At 40.0% G+C, this 22,059-nt stretch overlaps 1 protein-coding gene across 2 annotated transcripts in view; it reads right to left on the bottom strand.

The window, feature by feature from the left end:
- LAMA3 (laminin subunit alpha 3) overlaps positions 1–22,059 on the bottom strand; it is a 247,697-nt gene that overhangs the window by 158,033 nt on the left and 67,605 nt on the right. For both annotated transcript variants that reach the window (XM_077492578.1, XM_077492579.1), the window contains exons 13-17: positions 18,500–18,634; positions 14,663–14,797; positions 14,346–14,483; positions 4,111–4,157; positions 2,949–3,048 (exon numbers count right to left, since the gene is read on the bottom strand). In XM_077492578.1, coding sequence (XP_077348704.1) covers positions 2,949–3,048; positions 4,111–4,157; positions 14,346–14,483; positions 14,663–14,797; positions 18,500–18,634 — 555 coding nt within the window. The remainder of the gene's footprint in view (positions 1–2,948; positions 3,049–4,110; positions 4,158–14,345; positions 14,484–14,662; positions 14,798–18,499; positions 18,635–22,059) is intronic.

The raw sequence follows: 22,059 nt of genomic DNA, 5'->3' as shown, positions 1-22,059 counted from the left end.
TCTTCTGAAGAGTCTTCCCCTTGTTGCATGATAAGTTGCTGGGCCTCTCCAAAACCTGAGACGGCACCGGACCACTTCAGAATCCTCCTTCCAGTTACTGTGCCTCGGACTAGCCAGTTCTGAGACTCGGAAACGGATGGATCCGCACCCCAGGCCATGAGGGCCTCTGGGGGCTGGTCAGGAGGACCAGGACCATGGAGTCAGAACATACTTCTGGACGGGAACCCAGAACCACGTGTCTTCAGCACATTAAGTACCCTCTCCTGGAATACACAGTGAGACAACGCACCCACTGATTGACTCAGAGAGAGAGATTGGTACCCAATGCGTCCAACCAGACTGCATTCCAATGCCTGTCAAAGGTGCTAACTACACCTATGACCAGGCAGAACATTAGTACAGCCCAGCCAAACTGATGCCAAAACCACAATTTAGAACAATTAACCCCAACTATACTCAACTATAGTCTTGGGAAAAAACGAAATTTACAGACATAGCACGTACTCTTCAGGAGTACCGACGCTACATATGCATATGCATTTATTCCTTAGCACTAAAATTTATACCATTCACTTTCTAGCATTCTTGTCTCATTGTTTATATAGCAGCTTTTTTACTTTGTTTTAGTGTTAGCGCAGTAATATCCTTATTCACATAAGTATTTTAAGCCAGGGGCTTTAGATAAGGGTTTTGAATTATGGTTCCCAGAGTCTATACCGCTATTACATCATGCGATGGAGGATTCAAAGATTAAACCATTAAGGTCTCTGGGTTTGGAATCCCAACCAATATTTTTGGATCAATGGGATATATACAGTTGAAGCTATTATGCAAAATAAGGACTCGCCAAGGGGTAAATTTTATAAATCTTTGTCCATTTTGCAAAACCCAGGACACCTAGATTATATTAGTAGCCTGAAATCTGATTTGCAAATTCGATTTACAGATGAACAAAAAGCTAAGGCTATACAACTTATCAATATGTTGGCCACTTCATGCCGAATGGAGGAGGTCAATTTTACACTCTTTACTCAATGGCATTTTACACCAGTAAAATGACACGCTATATATACGTCAAATTAAACCTTGTGTTGGAAAGAATGTGGAGGTCCAGCAACACATGGGCATATATGGTGCTCTTGAAGATTTAACCATTTTGGGAGGAAGTGGTGAAAACAATCTTTTTGATACAAGGAGCAATAATTAGACCTGAACCAATGGCATTTCTATTTCACTGTACTAAGGAATCAATAGGTCAATATAGGGTGTCTATAACGCCACATTTACTAAACGCCGGCAAATCTTTAATTCACTCATATAGGGGAAAGCACCCTACCCACTATTTCCCAATGGTTGCGGAAGGTTATAGGAGTTATAGAAAGATGTGAATTAACACTGTTTTGATATTATCTGTGTGTTTTGGTGTATAATACATTGTATTGTTTTTCTACTCTGAAATAGCAATAAAAAATTATGAAATCATTAAAAAAAAATCTGAGTTACTATTTGAACCTATTTCAGCTTATTGGTGCTTTCTAAAATGTAAAAAAAAATAATAAAAAATGAGGCTACATTAACATCTTTCAAAAAAGGGATCCAATCGTGAGTTATTTAATCTATTGGTGGGCTGCTAACATTAGTAAATAGATAGGAATTTATTTTATATTTACTTGTTTTAAACTTTTTATTTTTTATTTAAATTTTTTTACACAATTTTTAGTTACTTCCTGGCTTCTAAGCCTAGGCAAATGATATGACAATGAGTCATACATCCCAGGAGTCTTTAGGAGGGGAGGAGGGTTTTTTTCAGCGAATTCATGCCTTCCTGCCTGCATGCCTTATCTAAAGGCAGATGGATTCCAGGAAGTAAATGCTATATGAATCACCTGCCCTTACTCAAGCTTCCCACGGCCATTATTGCTAGGGGTGTTTTTAAAGTGATTTCTCACAAAATAAAGCACAAAGACACGGATGGATTGCCAAATTTGCTATGAATATATAAAATGAATTCAGTAGCTTTTTGGGTTTATTGTGCTCAAATTTAGTGTAGTTGCACTTTAAGTGATTTCCACAGAACTCTAATTTTCAATAATCGTATCCACTTGCTTGTTGGATTATTAAAAATTTGCAGTGTGTTATATGTAGTAAAATATATCATCACAGTATACTTCCATTCTGGAACAGGATGCTCCCTGTATCATAAAGGGATATATTATTATTAATAGGCCTGGTGTATTTACTATATGGGTTGATGTATATGAATGCCCCTGTTTTTTTGCAGGAGCTCCTGGGGGCTTCTTAGCCAAAATAAATCATTTCTTGCCAAATTAGGAACACTGAGGCTGGGTTCACATCTGCGGCTCACATCAGGGGTCCGGTGCGTCCCTGTTCTCCATTTTAGGGACGATTCAGGCCAAAATGTTTGCCTGAATTTGGACCTGAAAAGGAGCCAAAGATGTACAGGACCCCTGGGCAATGTGCTCTGTGGCTGCCCAGAGTTGTGTGAACCAGTTCCATTGAGAGCCGATCACAGTCTCCTGTCATGCGAATTGGATGCGGAAAAGCCTGCATACAATTTGCATAAGTGTGAACCTAGCCTTGGGCTTGTATCACTCTTTTCCATCAGGTTGTTTTGGGTTATCACTTATTATTATATTGCGAGTTACCATGCATTGCATTAAAGCAGCCTGTTCATCATTGGGCTGTAAACACATTTCAGTGGACATAATAACTCACATAAGTCACATGATTCTTTTTTTTACAATTCAGCACACCCCAGTATGTGTTTTAAGGTGCAGTGTATCCCAAACTGTAGTGCATTTTTGTCTATACACATTAACTGTACATCCGGTTTACTTTTTTTTGTACATATCAAAGTTTAATCACCTAAACCAGAGTGATATTAATCTCCCACTTTAGTCCTTTTTAAATATATACCATAAGCTTACCAATGCAGCCTTGTGGATTTTCTTTATCCAAATTCCAATATAGTGGCTTGCAATGATCACAGGTTATACCCTGAACTCTAGGCAGGCATTGGCAGCGGCCCTGTGAAAAGCACAAAATTAGGTAGGTTATTTAGACCCATCAGCAACCTATTGGGTATACTTCACGTCACAGAAAGTAAAATAAATCTCTACAAAGTAAGTGGAATTTCCCTTTTAGACAGTTGTCACTGGACCAGGTATCTCAATTTGAAGATCTCACCTGTTGTTCTGGTTGTCAACAATATTTCCAGCTATTGCTCAATATTGCTCAAAAACTTCCATGCTAAAAGTGAAAAAGATCTCAACAGACATTCTGAATTTACATTTGATCATTTCCCTATACCTCTTGTTCTGATGACAATTATTAAAGTTTGATTTTCCCATCACTGTCTGTCTGGCAACAGTGGTCACAAGGACAAATCGAGAGGGTGAATCTATCTAACAGAAAGACGGAGGAATAAAACGTGACAAGGGTTCTAATCCTTTCTCACGCTGAACAATTTGGTTATACATACACTTTAAGTATTTTACTATATCCCAATGTTATTAAATATCCGCTCTCACTACATTCTAAGCTGCTTGTTTTCTGTGAAGTGAGCACCAGAGCTGATTTTACTGATAATATTGAATTATTTCAATACTTCAGTCAACAGTATTAGAATGTTGGAACCACAATTTCAAAGGAAGAGCTAACATTGTTTATGAAATAATACTGTATCAGTAAATCCTTGTTCTTAGCAAAAGGTGTTCCTTATATGTTCTACTTTATACACAACACATAACAACTATTACACAATTAACAAGAACTCTAGGAGAAAAGAAATGTGAACTGACACATGGGTTGATTTACTATAAGCAAATAGGCTGCTCACTTGGTAAGGGAAGTTGCACTTTGCAAGGGAATTCCCCCCACAGTGTAGTGAACATGGTAAAATTTCACTTAGCAAAACAATACCCAATCATGGATAATAAAGAAAATACAGCATGGTGAAAGTCACATCATTCACCAAGCTCTGGGGAAAATTCCCACGTAGAGTTTATAATGGATAATGGACAGCCTACTTGCCTTTAGTAAATGAACCCCACTAACTCTTAAGATATGGGGAAAAGTAAAACAACTTACGGCTTGAGAATTGACGGTCCCAATTGGGTTACATTCCCCATTAAAGCCTGTAATGAAAGGTAATAAAAATCACTTCTGAGAACACTATCCAAAAGTAAGAATAAAACTATAGCGTGTTATAGATACCATGCTGTTAACACTTTCAGATGTGAATAAGTACAGTATTGAGGTTTATATGAGAAAAACTCAGTATTACTGGTTACCAAAGATGCATTTGTCCTAGTCCATGCTTGTTGTCTGTGTCACCATCCATTTCAGAAGAAACACTGTTTCTTTTCCTATTCTCTTGTATATCTTTTGGGGTTACTTAAAGTCTTACTATGATTGAAAATACGAGGAAATATTGAGTATGTTAGCACACTTTTATATGTGAAGAATGGAAGACAAGATACTCTTAAGTATTTCCACCTCTTTATTGCTCTGTATGTGATATGTAATTGTCAATCTATTGTCAATCTATTTTGTTCACACTAACCTGCTATAATTTCATATTTTTTTCTTTGAATAAAATAAAAACAAAACAAAAAAATAAATAAACAAATAATACCTTTATCTATAAAGGGGATAGCAGGCCTTAGCCAACATGCTGGTTGTGCAGTTAAAAAGATGGGTTGTAGCATGCAATAATGACAAGCTTCTGTTTTAACAAGTTGACTATAAAAACTAAAATGTATTTAAAAAATATGAATTATTATTATTAATAATATTTTTTTACATATTCTAGAGTTTTTAACAAACAAGTTACTATTTCTTTGCCATATGGTGACATTAAAGAGCAATACTTTTCTACTGATTTTACTGATTTGTGGGACATGACAGTTTATATTCTAATATAGCTCAGATCTTATCTCCTTGGTGACCTAAAATGACAATTTGATTTTATGAGTATTTCCAAGACAACCTAAGTTACACACACAGAGTTGGCTCTATTGGATATTTAAAAAAATAGTGTAGCCTAGTCATTATAGTAGGACCAGGGTACATTTCTTTGGCTGTAGTCCTCACCTGACCATGGCAGATATTCCCTGTCCAAACATTCTTGGGGTGAAAATAGATCAGTCACCATAGACCTTTATTACCAGAGTCATTACCTTTCAGCAGCCTTCACTGACAAGGATTATGATATAGCACAGGGTGTTCCAGGTCTTAGCAAAAAATACAGTCCCTGCCACCCATATGCCCAGCGTTTGAATGCAAGCTTGTCAAAGCTGTTGGCTGTCCAACTTCTGCCTTTCAGCCTGGTGGATTCTGCCCCCTTCCATGAATTCGCGCAATGTGCTGTACCACAATGGCAGGTTCTCAGTTGCTACTATTTTTCACGTAAGGCCATTCCATCTCTCTACCATCACGTGGAAGGGAATGTTCTGGCATCATTGGGAAAGGCAGTTGGCTGTAAAATACAACTTACTGCTGACACGTGTCCAGCAAGCATGGGCAGGTATGATATATTTCGTTCACAGCACACTGGGTAATGATGCTTGCAACTCGAAAGGATGCAGGACAGGGCTCGGCGCTGCAGCTTGTTGTGCCCCCATGTCTCCATACAGCTAGTGGTGATGATACCAGACCTGTGAGCTCTACCCTCTCCTCCTCTGCCACCTCCATGCCCTCCTCTGTAGAATTGTCCTATGAATATTGGGTACCCCTAAGCATTCAAAGGGCTATTCCCAGAGTTAGGCTAAACGGTGACATGCAGTGCTTCAGCTGGTGTGTTTAGAGGACAGGAACCACACCAGGGCAGAGATTCTTGCAGCTCTGCAGGGACAGGCCCAGGGCAGAAGAGTCTGTAGCCATTTCAGGAGGTCATACACAGCCAGTGTATTACTAAATAGAACTCCTGCTAGATGAAATAGTCAATAACAAATAATACATGATAAACTGCTGCAGCTATTACAAAGGTGCTAGAACCTTAAAAATGAATACATAAATTAAGAGCGCTAGCCGAATATAAAACATCAATTTGATAATGTGCTTGTAAATTATAAGTTCAGAGTGCTAAGTGCTCCAAATAAAAATTCTAGTGCTTCATGGTTCAGGATAGGATTTTTCAAGTGCCACACAGCCAGTGCTCAGTTGGCTGAAATTCAGCGGGAATTCCACCTGCCCATAAACCGCCTGATTTGTAACATGCTCACCAGGTGAAACTCAACTTTGGGAATTCTGCTGCGGCTATACATGCAGCAGAGGGCCGTCAACGAGTACCTGTGCCACTACGGCAAGACAACAGGCTCAGGCCACCTCGGCTTTTTTTCCCCATGCCAATGGCTGATCATTAAAGATGCATGTACTGTATTGTCACCATTTGAGGAGGCCACAAGGATAGTGAGCAGTGACAGTGGATGCATCAGTGACACAATCTCTGTTGTGTTCCTGCTGGAGCCGACTTTGTGTGGCATTATGGACAGGGTACTGGAGTCATAGCAGCAGGAGGAAAAGGAGGACTTCTTTTCCTCTCAAGGCCCACTTTATCCAGACACCATCATTCCAATGTCACAGAACATACAGGAGGAGACAGGGGAGGAGGATGAGTATTCTGGCACTTTCATAGGCTTTGAAGAAGAGGAAGACATGTGTCAAGCTGTAAGCGATGGCTTTCCAACCCCAGGACCCTTGGGAGTAGTACTTGGCTGGGAGGAGGAAGTTCCAGATGCTGTCATCCTGAGTGACCCAGAGGAGTCTGCTTCTCAAGCCTCAGCAAATTTGAGGCGCATGGGCAACCTCATGCTTCAAAGCCTGCAAAAGGACCCAAGAATATGTGGCATAAAGGAGAAGGATAATTACTGGTTGGCAACCCTCCTTGACCACCGTTATAAGGGGAGGGTCTCAGAACTCATCCCATGCCCACAGAAAGTGCAAAGGAAAAAAATTTCTTGCGGACACGTTAAAGAGGATTTCATTGAACGTTTTTCCTGACTCCAGTAGGTTACAGTGTGGTGGAAAACGTTGTTTTGAGTCTTCTGTTGGTCAAGAGAGGAGTGTTGGAAAAGGCATCTGCCTAAGTGAGGTATTTCAGAATTTTTTTAGTCATTGCCGCCCAGGGTTGTCAGCTTCCACATCCCATCAGCAACATCTGTATCACATTTCTTGATGATTGCCTTCGGGGCCAAAACAGAGATGGAGAGCTTTCCAGCTGACGATCCGCTGACTTACTGGGTCATAAGAATAGACCACTGGCCAGAGCTTGCCCAGTATGCTATTGATTTGTTGGGCTGCCCTGCATCCAGCGTGCCTCCAGAACGGGCATTCAGTGCTGCAGGAGGTTTCATTACTAATCATAGAACGCACCTGTCCATAGACTCCGTGGACCGTTTGACTTTTATAAAAATTAATCAGTCCTGGATTACCAGCTATGAAGCACCTGATGTTGATGTCACTGATTAAGTCTTTTTGGATGTGCAATCTCTGCAGGACTTCGAGGCTGTGTTCAATCATTTCATCTGGAAGAATGTTTTTGGTATAGGTTTCATGGGCACAATTAAGACCCAAAGACCAATTTTTCTGCACCTGTTTGACATATTGTGGCATATCATTTCAATTTTTTACAGCAAGGCCAATTCTTGCTTTCATCAAGAGTACCTCTATAGGGTTATGGTGGGAAGGCACCCCCGACACCCAAAGAGTAATTTCTCTGCACCTGTTTGACAGGTGCATATCATTGCAATTTTTTTACAGCAAGGCCAATTCTTGCTTTCATCAAGAGTACCTCTATAGGGTTATGGTGTGAAGGCGCCACCGACACCCAAAGAAAAATTTTTACGCACCCGTTACTTCTATCCAAAGTCAAAGTGACACCAGAATTTATCCAAAAAATCTCTAATATTGTTCCCAGTGCAGTACATTGTAGCCTCATCACACACACACTGGCTTCCTAGGTCTCGTCAAGCAAAATAAAGGCAGCTTGCAGGGAAAATGCATTTTCTTTCACTTTAAAAATAAAAAAATCACTGCTCATTTAAAAATAATTTTTTCCCAAACTTTATTTTTATTGATACTTGTCCCCTGGGGCAGGACCCTGACCCCTATAACCGTTGTATGCCCAATTACTTGCATATAAGCCTTTCAAAATGGGCATATTTGATTTTTGACATTTGGGTCCCATTGACTTCAATGGGGTTCGTTATTCGGGTTCGAACTTTCGCGGTGTTCGAACATTCTGGTGCAAACCGAACAGGGGTCCATTCGGCCCATCCCTACAAGCCAATACCAGTGTGAAATCACCCTAATTATAATTTGTGCACAGTTTATAAATACTAGATTTGACCTACTCCTTTAAAAGAAAAAACAGCAGTGTTTGAAAAGCAAAAATCTTTCAGGGCATTTGGAGTAACATCTGAATGCCAAGGTTGTGCGTGCGTAGGACTATCTATCTACATTATGTGTCATTTAGGTATTAATTAAACACTCATGTGCACTAAAAGCAAGCCAATAAACTTGATGACCCATATAGGAAATAACAATGGATGTCTGCTCTAGCTGTGCTAATACAGAGAGTATATTTCATATCTAAGGCAACCTGTGGATCTTCCACTATTGTGGGAATTACAACCCCATAGCCACAAGTTAATACCCCTGGTAAATAAGGTAATTTGTGCTGAATAGCAACCAGATTGTAGGTCACAAACCACTCAAATGATCTTTCCATGGACCAATGCCACCATACATGTAATCCTTATAAGATAAGATTGTCTCTGAACAGTAGTGTATTTAGGTTTTGTGCTGCCCTAGGCCTGACTAAACTCATGCACCCCCTAATTTAAATATGGCCCACCCCTTACTGTCAAGGCCACACCTCTTCCTGTTTAATATCCACCCTGACATTTTCCAGTGGGGACACTAGTTCTAAGGACCTGGGGGGGGGGGGGGGGGGCAATAGATTCCCTTAATTTGCAGAGGTTTCCTCTCACTTCCTGTTTGACAATGGGGCAGAAAATTAAGGGAAAACTCTGCAATGGGACAGAGAAGGCAAAAAATAATCTGACAGAGGTTATATCCCTCCCTTACTCTATGCAAAATGAAAAAAAATAAAGTGTTGCTTATAGTTCTACTTTAAAGCGGGATTCCACCCTAAAGTGGAACCTCCGCTGATCGGATCCCCCCCCCCCCTCCGGTGTCACAATTGACACCTTTCAGGGGGGAGGGGGGTGGAGATACCTGTCAAAGACAGGTATTTTCACCCACTTCCGGGCATAGACTCCCACGGGAGTCTACACCACTTCCTGCCCTGCCGCGCTGTCTGCTGAGACACACACGGGTCCCAGTGACAGCGCAGAGATTTCCTATTGCGCGGCGCGGCTCGCGCATGCGCAGTAGGGAACCGGGAAGTGAAGCCGATTCGTTTCACTTCCTGATTCCCTCACTTGGAATGGTGGCGGCAGCAGCCGAGGGCCGAGCGATCGATCGGCCTCGGCTGCCGGCATCGCTGGAACCCGGGACAGGTGAGTGTCCATTTATTAAAAGTCAGCAGCTGTAGTATTTATAGCTGCTGGCTTTTAATATTTTTTTTTTGGTGGAATCCCTCTTTAACCACTTAAGGACCGGAAGTATTTACCCCCCTTAATGACCATGCCATTTTTTGCGATACGACATTGCATCGCTTTAACTGACAATTGTGCGGTTGTGCAACGTTGTACCCAAACAAAATTGGTATCGTTTATTCCCCACAAATAGAGCTTTCTTTTGGCGGTATTTGATCACCTCTGCAGTTTTTATTTATTGTGCTATAAACAAAAAAAGGCCGCCAATTTTGTAAAAAAACAATATTTTTAACTTTTTCCTATAATAAATATCCCCCCTCCCCAAAAAAAATGTAAAATCGAATTTCTTCATCAGTTTAGGCCAATATGTATTCTTCTACATATTTTTGGATAAAAAAAAATGCAATAAGCGTATATTGATTGGTTTGCACAAAAATGATAGCGTCTACAAAATAGGGGATAGATTTATGACATTTTTATTATTATTATTTTTTTTTACTAGTAATGGCAGTGATCAGCATTTTTTAGCAGGATTGCAACATTGTGGGGGACAGACCTGACACTTTTTTGGGACCAGTGACATTTATACAGCGATCAGTGCTATAAAAACGCACTAATTACTGTATAACTGACACTGGCAGGGAAAGGGTTCACATTAGGGGTGATCAAAGGGTTAAATGTGTTTCCTGGGAGATGTTTCTAACTGTGAGGGGAGTTGAATAACAGGGAGTAGAGAGAGAGATCGCTGTTCCTGATCACTAGGAACAGCTGATCTCTCTCTACTCCCCTGACAGAACGGGGATCCACCTTGTTTAGATGGGTAGATCCCTGTTCTGGCTCTCTATGGGGTGATCATGGGTGACCGGTGGACATCGAGACCACCTGCCACATGAATCGGCTTCGGCGCGGCGCCCACGGTATCTATTGCACAAAGCGCTGTAACAGTACGGTGATACGTGCAATAGAGCCTCCCTGCCGCAGTATAAGCAAGTGGTTAAGCATACATTTCCGCTAAATATATAGAGAGGACTAAGAGGATATAACCATGCCAGTGGTGCATCAGAAAACCTATAGCACAGTGATGAAGGTATGTGGTTCAGGCACTGAGCAAAGGAAGGATTGGGGGCAGGAACAAAAAAATCCATCTGTGAATTTTTCTCATCAGCAATCTATAGAAATAAAATTAAGATTCCTTTGTATGTACAACTGACACAAGCAAAGGATTGCAGAAGAGTCCTACTACCTTCCTGCCAGGTATAGGTGAGCATGTCAGTGTCCCTTGTGTCTCCTACGTGGGCATCATGGCAGCTTCGGTCTCCGGTGGCCAATCAGGATTCTTCTTCATCTGTGAATTGGAAAATGGGTCTCAGACCCGCTTCCTGATTGGCCGGGAGGAGAATCAGTGTGAAAATAGTGAATATTCATTCGCTATCGTCACACAACTGGGTGGGCTTGGTTTGCAGTGCTCTGCTTCCCAAACCCACCCTTTTTTGAAGTGTATTAGAACCTCTGGCTCTAATCACATGCTTGAAACCCCCCCATAGGAATTCATGCATCCGGTGGGGGGACGGATGCATGGATAGGAGGGGCAGCGCCCTTAGTGGATGGGCCGCCCCGGTCTGCACCATCCCTAGATTAAAGGCCCTTTGGCAGCTAGGTACTGTAAGTGCAATGCAAGTTTCACCAAAATAGTGTAGCCTTCCTTCCACCCTGGGTACTCCATGCTATACAATCTAGTCAGCTACCGTATAAACAATAAAACCTACCTCCTATATAGATTATCAGTAGCTGATATCTATGGTAAGTCACTATAATATATAGCAACTCCTCTGCCAAAGGCACATAAGAAGAAGATTTCCTAATATTTAACTGCCATGTGCATCGTTGCAAGCTCAAAAGCCCTCAGAGGTTTCTGGTATATAAAGTATATATATTAGATTGTGATCACCCAAAGGTTTGCAGGAAAGTCTTAGTACTTGCACTATCCCTACTACTTAGATTAGAAGCCCTGTGGCAGCTAGGTAGCTGTACTGCAATTTCCACTCAACTGGTGTGGTTTTCCTTTCAGCCTGGGTACTTATATCCTGCCAGGCTCCCTTCATGTGTTTCCACTGCGCCTCTCCCAACATGGGGTCTTCTCACACAGAGCTCCTCCTCCTTCACTCTACTGGCCTGTGCCCATGACCCGACTTTCTCCTCCAGACAGAATAAGCATCAAAACATGGCATCTGTCTCTTTGTAGCTGAACTCAGGTGAGAGGGCCGCTGTGATGATTGGACAGTCAAAACTAGAGGCAGCAGCCCCCCCCCCCCCACAGAGTTGCGGAACGCCAGCCACCCATACAAATCATTGGTTGGGGTTTGCCATGGGGCCCCTTGGGACGCTCGGGCCCCCTACATATGTATGGGCTGTGCCCCCCTGATGGTGGCACTGCTGGTATTATCATACCGGCAGCAGTGTGGCCACTTTATGGGGGTGCCAGACCGTTTTGCCTTCCGTCCCAGTCCGCCCCATAAGACTGGCACTACACTAAAACTATTCCGCAAGCCAGTGCAGACACTTTTCGCGCCACCCCCCTGCAAAGTGTCACCCTAGATACAGTGTTGTCTCTGCATTGAAATATTGGAAAAGATAGTCAGTAACTTTAACATTTCCAAGCTGGCTAATAGTCAGAGGGTATCCACCTTGGGCTATACATCTTCACAGGAAGCCAGACTTTACTTCACTTCTAACAACATTTCAGGTATCAGAGTACAAAGCTATAGCATGTTAAATTGTGTGACTGGATAGGAAAGAGTTTTCTTTCAATAGTAAATCTGGAATAGACGTAGGCAAATTATACATGCCTGAGTTATATAATTGTACGTATAAGATTGTATAACACAGCCAAATAGTTTAGTGTTTAGAAAACAGGTCTATTCTAATGATTTATTTTACACATGTAATAAAAAGAACTTGATTAACAATCTCATGAGATGTTTATGTGTTATAAAATGTCCTGCCAGTGCTTAGCCCCACAATGGTTCTTTTGTCTTTTGGCTGGTTCCCATAGGACACAACCTCAAAGCTTGGTAAAATGTTGCATGTTTTTCCTTCTTGATAATGCTTGGGAAACAAGAATATATCGTTGTTGTAGTACTGGATAGGAGCCTAGACTTTTAAAATGCTTGAGGAAATATGCCAAGGAACCAGGGAATTTAATGATCTAAAAGTATTTGTTTTCAAGTCTGTTCCAACATTAGGCAAATCTTTTAGAAATACACCTTTAAACTGTTAAAAAAGAAAAAACACCTTTAAATACTGGGAAAAAAATATTTTCAAGATTATCAAAAACTCTGCCGACCATAGAGAACACAAAGTATTGGTGTATCTAAAGCCAAAATGTATTTGTTAGGTTTGGATAGAGTTGAAAAGTGTGGTTTTATTACTATCTGCTTTCATTTTATCCTAGTGACCACTATCACCGGTACAGAAAGTGATGGCAAGTTCAACATTATTACAGCTGTCAGTGGAGTGGAAATCTATTGGGGACACTTTTCTTGGAGACAATGTAAAGGGAAATCCCCCCCGAGTAGGACAAAACACCAAAAAGTTGTGAACCATTCCTTACTGTATCCACTAAAAAAATGTTTGGCTTTACATATACCGCACATTAAAGTTTTAGAGACATGAATATTAAAGCTAGAGATGCACAATTCTTCTCAAGGCCAAAACTTGAAAAAAGTGCAGGTATTTTGCTTACCTAGTTTAACCCAAGTTTAATGCCATTTTCTAAGGAAATGTTACACATTGAGACTTTTAAAGAGGGCCTGCACTCAATAGTTTGATGTTCACAGTCTTAGCCTGCATTCCAGCAGTTTATCTATGGTCATTTTTAAGCATTTTTTCAGGCACATTACAGGTGCACTTAAGGCATTTTTTGCATATGTACAGTAAGCCTCAGGAGATTATTTCCTGAGATGGCGGGGGAGTGCAGTTCTATAGTAGAATAGGAGTTCTTTGGGTGTAAAAACTCACAAAAAATGCACAGAAAAATGTATGCGTTGCTCATTTACAGGCAATCCCATTAAAGCCTATAGGACCAAAAACGCTTAAATACCATGAACTATTTTGAGTGTAGGATGTAGCACATAGGGTGACTGAGTGTACAAATGTGAACACGGACTATTAGAAAGAATGAGATTCTGTCTAGTCAGGCGTGGACAGGTGTAGTTAGGTCTAGGTAAATGAGGAGAAAAAACATTCAAGTTTGAATGGGGGCTTACTGTAATAGAAAAACAAAGAGTAACATAAATTCTTACCTTTCCTGGAGAAAATGCTGCTCCGGGCTGCTTTCAGTGCTGGTCACATGTTTGAAGGCCTAGGATCAGCCATTGTGAACACTAATGATCAAATGACTAGCCCTTCAGACTTGTGTCAAACCTGAAAGAACACTTGTAGCAACATTTTTCTCAGGGAAGGTAAGCTTTCAGTCCCTCCATTAACCAACTAACTATTCTAATAAATAAATAAATAAATTCTAATAAATTCTATTAATTTATCCATCCCTGCAAAGCAACATTTCATGTTGACAGAGTATTGTTAACATTTAAATACCTCATATCTATAATCTCGGGAAATTAGCACATTGTTTTAACTAGTACAGCTAACACAAGATTGTGTACATGTTACATTGTTTACTGACTCAATATAGGATGTACAAAAAGCTTGCTGCCCTTTCTGTTCCTTGAGTCTTTACCGTTAACTGGACTTTTAACATACCGTGACAAGATGGATAATCATCCAGTTCAGATGAGCACCTATCACATTTCGGTCCAGTTACCCCTGGTCGACATTCACATTGCCCAGTCACAGGGTTGCATGTACTCTGAAACGAGCCTTGGGCTGAACATTGGCAAGCTAAACAAAACACCAGTCAGCATTAGTAAGTCTACTCTCAAAACATAATTCAAAACATAATTCTACAAAAATCCTCTACCATTTTGGTTACAAATGTATTTTTTACAAACACCGCCTTAGGACTCAACTAGGCAAAGTGTTTACAATATTGAAAAATAATAGTTGTGTTTTATACTTACGCAGGCATGAGGGATAACTGTAGAAATTAGGTGCACATTCATTGCACGTTACCCCGGCATAGTTAGGGCGACATAGACATTCACCACGAGGACCACAAGATGGGTTAGAAGCACCAAACATATCACAGTCGCACTCTAGAGTAAGAATAATGTATTAAAATTTCCAGTTAATTTATTAACAAAGCTTTCACTTTCCAGTGAGAGAGATAATTCAGATGCAGTATCTCACAAAAGTGAGTACACCCCTCACATTTTTGTAAATATTTTATTATAACTTTTCGTGATATATCTTTTTCAGTGTATAGTTAGAGAAATTACCACGGATTTCACACAAAGGAAACATTACAAACAGAACAGGATACTTTTTCATACAAGTACATGGTATAGCAGGCACATACTGTATGTTATATCTCTCAGAAGGTGAAAAAAGGAAAACTAACAATCACAATACAAAAAACACCTTGTGGCGCTACAAAGAAAAAACACTGCTGAATAACAGTGTACTACAATATCCAAAACTGAGCTGCGTGAAAATTACAAACGCATGTGTATAAATACAGTACAATAAACATTAAAGTAAATTGTGATTAAATAGCAATCAAAAAATCGCATAAAAGTGATAAAGTGAATATGTGACAAAACATAAATAAAACAAATAAACAAAATATTTTCTGCTACAAATAGTGCTCTAATAGCAATGTGCAGTTCCAAAAAATATTTGTTCTTAAAAGTTCGATATTCAATCAGACACAATTATTGTCTAATAGAGAACAATAACTGTGATGGTAGCATTAGTTCAAAAACTCCTTTTCCAGTGAAAGTTCTATACCAAAGTGTCCATAAAACGCAAAGCCTCCACCCTTGGTGTTCGTGCCCCCCTTGTTTAGAACACTCACCCGCAGTATTGCCCAGCACTCTCGTGTCGGGCAAAAATCGCTTATAGTGTATACAGATGATGACTTTCACTGGAAAAGGAGTTTTTGAACTAATGCTACCATCACAGTTATTGTTCTCTATTAGACAATAATTGTGTCTGATTGAATATCGAACTTTTAAGAACACATATTTTTTGGAACTGCACATTGCTATTAGAGCACTATTTGTAGCAGAAAATATTTTGTTTATTTGTTTTATTTATGTTTTGTCACATATTCACTTTATCACTTTTATGCGATTTTTTGATTGCTATTTAATCACAATTTACTTTAATGTTTATTGTACTGTATTTATACACATGCGTTTGTAATTTTCACGCAGCTCAGTTTTGGATATTGTAGTACACTGTTATTCAGCAGTGTTTTTTCTTTGTAGCGCCACAAGGTGTTTTTTGTATTGTGATTGTTAGTTTTCCTTTTTTCACCTTCTGAGAGATATATCCAATTATTTAAGTGGCAGCTGGGGAGAGGGGGGTGTTTGAGCGCTGTGATGATATACTAGACGGGAGGCCATTAATAGTGTATCTTGAGTTTTTTTTACATACTGTATGTTGACCTTAATTTGCTAAAGGAATAGAGAATGTTTGAGTAGTTGAATGAATAGGTGAAACTAGGTGAAGACGATCGGAATTTTGGTCAGAAGAAGCTCTGATGGTTTTCCTGAAGGAATTCCGACGGGATTTCACTCAAGCTGTCTTGCATACACACGGTCACACCAAATTCCGACCGTCAAGAACGCGGTGACGTACAACACGTACAACGGGATGAGAAAAAGGAAGTTCAATACCCACTAGCCAATAGCTTCCATCTCGTAGTTGAATCTGAGCATGCGTGAATTTTTGCGCATCAGAATTGCATACACACAATCAGAATTTCTGAAAGTTTTTCCGTCTGAAAAATTGAGAACATGCTCACTAATTTTTGCTGGCGGGAATGCGGCCAGTTAAATTACGATGGAGCATACACATGGTCGCATTTTCTGATGAAAAGCTCTCATCGGTCTTTTGCTGGCCGAAATTCCGATCGTGTGTACGCAACATTAGAGATGGGAATGAGGGACACCTATCAGCAAAAGTACGCAGGCATAGGACACACCCCTTGCCCTTAAAGGAGAATTGTACAAAAAATAAAAGATTGGTTCAACCCAAAAGTTCTTTTTTACCACTACTCTTCCCTTTTATTGGCTTTTGGAGTTTACAAATGCAGCAATTTAGAAATCAGATGAAAGGTTTAGCACTGTAAAAAACTTTTTCATAGCTAAAAAGTACATTTTTTATACCTCTATATAGATTAGACCAAAATGAGGGACAAATGAGGAGGAATGAGGGGCAGAGGGACATTGCTCCAAATCAGGGACAGTTGGGAGCTATGGAACCATCCATTTATTTGTCATCGTTGTAATATTGCAAAATGTGGAAATGAAAATTGTCTGGAAAGTAAAACATTTGTCCCTGAATGCACCAATGCTGTGTATTATATGAATAAATACAAAGCTTCCTCTGATTGGCTAAGGCAGAGATTCTGATGTTATCCACCCTCCTCTCTGACCTCAGTCAGTCGTTGGAAGCTTTGTATTCATTCATAGGATACAATACTTCTTATGAATGGCTGTATAGCACTAAGTCTGACTCAATTTTATTCCGAGATGGAGACGGGGAAGTGCCAAAACACAGAAATGTATGTATGTAGAGTTTCTAAAGTGCACCCAGAGGGCACATCTGTTAGGAAAGGGAATAGTTTGCTTAAGCAAGTTTGGCCCAAACAAACTATTTAAAGGCACAGGAAACATGGAGGTAGGCTTTAAAGTGTATATCCAGTGTAATGGAAATTTGTTGGTATATAATTTTATTCTATTTTATATGTATTGCATAATTCCCTCACTGTGCACACGGCAATATTAATGTTTTCAGTACATATTTTGCATTCTTTTGAGTCCTGATTAGAATTAGCCTGCCTATGAAACGCCCTTTGTTACCATAAACATACAATTGTAATATTAATGTGATACCTACGTAATCATGTGTGTAAAAACCTTCAAATGCTTCATAATAAAGGAGAACGGTTATTTGGAAAGCTGCTGAGCGTATCTTTTGTGTCTGTTCCCTACTGCAGTAGCTATTATTAATTTGGAACCACTAATTAATATGAGGATAGGAGTTGCCTATCTATAAAATATCTATGTCACCAGGTATAACCCAGATTATTCCCCAAACCTCCCTATCCTTCTCCAGAGCATGTCCCGGAATTATTTTGTTTCTGTAACAAGATTACACTTTTATTACTCCCTGTAATATCATAACCAGGCCTGTAAAATTCTTGCATGGGCAGATCCTGGCTGGTTAGATCCTACTGATGTAGGCAAGACCCCAGAAATACATTCCCAAGAGCTTTTTTTCTCATCCAGTGTGTGGGTAGGCTTTTGGGAGTGAAAGCTGCAGCATTGTTTTCCTGGGAAAGAAATACATGTTTGTATATGCAGAAGGATAGCGAAGGGTTGGAACAGTGTTCTGTAGTCCAGCAGGCAGGGCTGACAATGCTGCTTGGGATTTTAGTTAAGAAAAGGCACTGTGACGTCAGTTTAAACTGTAATTAAGGAACGCACTGGATATATGGCCAGACAACAGACTTTTTTTTGTACTTGCAGCATTTTTAGAGATAAAACATAGGGGAATGGGCAATTATTACAGAAATGTCATGACTGCTTTTTTTTACATTTTGCCATGACATACACTTTAAGTGGAATTAGCTAGTTCTGTGTCCACAGCACTGATCATATACACCACCGCTGTATTAATTTGTTAGATGATTTGGTCACTTAGTGAATAGCCAATAAGTTGACTTGTACAGTTCAACTAAAGTAAATTAATTGATGCATCTACTAGAAAACTACATAAAAACTTACCAAAACAGCTAGGAAAGGAATGGTAGCCTTGGTGACACTTGTCACAACGTTCCCCCGTCACCCTGAACTTGCACAGGCACTTCCCAGCATGGTTGCATACTTCAGGGAGCACTCCATTGGGATTGCAATCACATTCTACACAATTCAAGGAAATGACTTTTATACACAGTACAGAGCAGTGAGAAAAAATTAATTACCGCACATGACATGGGCAGGAAATTTAGCACAATATAAGTCTAATATCAACAATAAGTGCATTCCATATAATACTACAATCATTTGAATGAATGTAATATTTTGCCATACCTAACATTAATCGGAGAAAGTTTTTTTTTTTTATTTGAAAGGAACTGTAAAACTGCCTTGGAATGTGAATAATATTAATGCAATTGTAACCCCAAACTCAAATGTGTAAAACCATAAAAGAAGATTTTAGGGTGAATTTAATGAGGAGTGCCCATTTATTACAACAAGCAGAGGAGTTTGTCAAAGTTTGGTAGAAATATCCTTCACATTCCCTAAGATTTAAATATAGACTTTGAAATTTAAAAAGGTCAAAATATTTAAAACATTAAAAAAAAAGATGCTTCCAAATGCATTGTATGGAAATCTCTTTCTGTTCAAAGACACTTCTATTAAATAAAGGAGCTGCCTTTAGTGGCCCCTTTCTTAAAAAGTTAATGTCTGACTTTTGGGATCAATATGACAGCCAGAGAACCAGCATTAAAAAAATGGCCGCCAACCACAGTCTTACTGTACTGTACAAACTGATTGGTTGCCATGTACAGCTGCTCCAGATTTTGTCTGCTCCAGTCTTGATAAATTCCCCTCACTGAATTCAAGTTCCAGGACTGCAAAGTTGCTCATCCTGTAGGGTGAAAAAATGTGGGGTGCAAAAATCTGCATCTGGGAATGCGAGAACAACATTGCAAATGGAAATGATAGTGACCTTGGTCTCATTTAAGGTGATACTCCCTGTATGTAAAAAGTGCTCCTATTCAGTGTTTTAGTCTAAAGATATAACATTTGAATTGCCTTGCAGATGATGCCATTTCTTCAAAGAAAACATCAATAAAATATGAACACATGAAGCAAGCATTAATGTTAATGTTTACTCTGTGAGATCAATGCTTCCTTAAATGGCCCTGACTAAGTCAATTTGCCAACATTTCAAAGAATCCAAGTAGTTATATATTAACCAGCAATTAATATACACACTATGAATCATGGTTTTATGTTCTCTATAAACATAGCCTTACAGTGACCTTATTACTGGTCGTTCCACCTGTATTTCTGTATGTTCACACAAGGTGGGTTAAGACTGCTCTGGGCAACAAGGAACAAAGTATTTTTGCTTATGTCAGTTCTCACCACCATATTGGGGGTGGGGGTGCAGTAAAAAAAAATCATGGCGTGCAGTACTTTTTTTCAGTGCAGAGTGGTCCAGTGCAATCAACTATACCATGTTGCGGCCAGCAGAACTTCCTGAAAACCTGCCATATATTAATCTTTCATTATGGATTTAGATACATTTTAACAAGTAGAAAAGTCTAATGAGAAAATTACACATCTGACATACATGCGCACCAGCAAAGATAAATGTCAGAAACACAATCGTAATATCACAAATTTTAATAAATCCTCCAAAGAACTGTGCGTGCCTGTTCAGACTGGCAGCTGCATTAAAGCACAGCATGTACAGCTACATGACAGGGAGGACAGCATGCAGGCAGATAGGTATACTTTATTATAAAAGAGACATTGCATGTCTCTTTTGCAATAAAAGAGCTTGCCTAATTTAACTCTTTAGTCATCAGTCAAGTGAAATCTAATTGGCAACTCTGAGGCCGCGTACACACGGGCGGACTGTTCGCCCAATTTAGTCCGCTGAACAGTGTTTCAGCGGACAGTCCGCTCGTGTGTGGGCTTCAGCGGACTGTTTCAGCGGACAGTCTGACGAACAAAGTCTTACGGAATTTCCGTAAGACAGTCCGTTCAAACTTGGTTTTGTCCGTCCAAACTTGGTTTCAGCGGACAGTCCGCTCGTGTGTAGGCAAGTTGGACGGACTAAGTATCGCGCATGCTCAGAAAGGGTTTACACGGCCGAAGGTTGCATTGCAGTGTATAGGACGTCGTTTTTCTAGTCCCGTCGTACGTGCTGTAGACGTCATCGCGCACGCTTTCAGCGGACTGTTTGTTCATCGTGTGTGGTCAAGTCCGTTCATGCAAATTTTGAGCGGACTGTTTGTCGGATTGTTTGACGAACTTAGTTGGGCGAACAGTCCGCCCGTGTGTATGCGGCCTTAGTTATTGAATTATCATCGGAGTTCTATCGTCCCAGCATACACTTTAATTTTATAACATCAGTATTATAATAGCAATATGAAACTTCCTGGATTCCCTGAATGCTTTGCAGCTTCTAATCTGCTGTTTACTTTCAATTTCTAAGGACTACCTATCCCATGGTACCTTGCTGCCTGCAAGCAATGTTTCCTGTACTGACTCCGCCCCCCTGAAACTCCTCCACTCTCCACTAGTTCAGAAGGCAGGCTCTGACATTGAGTGACATAGCAGTGTAAAATACATGTCACAGAATTCAAAGGCGTAAAAGTGTTGGATCTTCACAAGGTAGGTTTATAAATGTCACTATCGTTCAGATTAATAGGAGTAGGCTAGAAATATATGAAATACAATGTGGAAATCAATATATGATTTTAAATGTTGACCATAGATATGCATTAACATAGCACACCTGTCTACCTGCAAACGTAAACTCTGGAGCTTGTGTGTTTTACTATGGCCAACACAGAATAAAAGCCCTCTGGGGACTAGGGTCTTTTTTGCACATTTACCGACATGAAAACAGATTGAAACACCCTACTTGTGTATACTTTGTGACTAGGCTGTGCTTCTCATATTATTGATTACTCTTCTGTAAAAGGTTGGACTTTGGTGAGTTAAGAGGATGTGCCCATCCTAACTGGCACATCAGACTAGCAAAGAATACATTCAAGACTGTAAATTAATTAATAAAATATTCACAATGATGGGTGGTATGTACAAAGGGCATCCTTACACTGTTAGCAAACCATTTAAGCCAGTTTCATGCTTTTATTATCATGAGCTCACAAATACTGACTAACTTGGCTTTAGATTCAACTTTGACTGTCTTGCACTCACTGCATTATAGGGACAGTGGTGGTCTAGAGTGGAGTAAGGTGGGTTGAGTCAGCCTCTGGCTTCTTGTCTTGAATACTCTCAGAGTGAGATTCTTCTTCTATTATTCATGACTCTTTTCCTGTGCACCTTGGAGCTTTGGACATTTTCCCTCATCATTGAATGTACTAGCATCTACGGTTACGTTATCCATACTATACAAGTGTAGGGACTCTGCCAAAAATGGGGAGTCCCTAGACTAAATGTATTGCTTGCAGCTAGGCTGTTTAAGTTATTTGGGCTTGGTATGTTTTTCCTAAGCCCAGGACATTGCTTCTGTCAGCTTCTGGGGGGTGTTCTCCAATAGACATAGTGAAAAGACATAATGTACAGTATTATGTTAA

Source organism: Lithobates pipiens, unplaced genomic scaffold (genome assembly GCF_037356315.1).
Source record: "Lithobates pipiens isolate NorthernLeopardFrog02 unplaced genomic scaffold, aLitPip1_a1.2 Scaffold_19, whole genome shotgun sequence".
Classification (NCBI taxonomy): Eukaryota; Metazoa; Chordata; class Amphibia; order Anura; family Ranidae; genus Lithobates; species Lithobates pipiens.
This window is presented reverse-complemented; position numbering and strand designations above follow the sequence as displayed.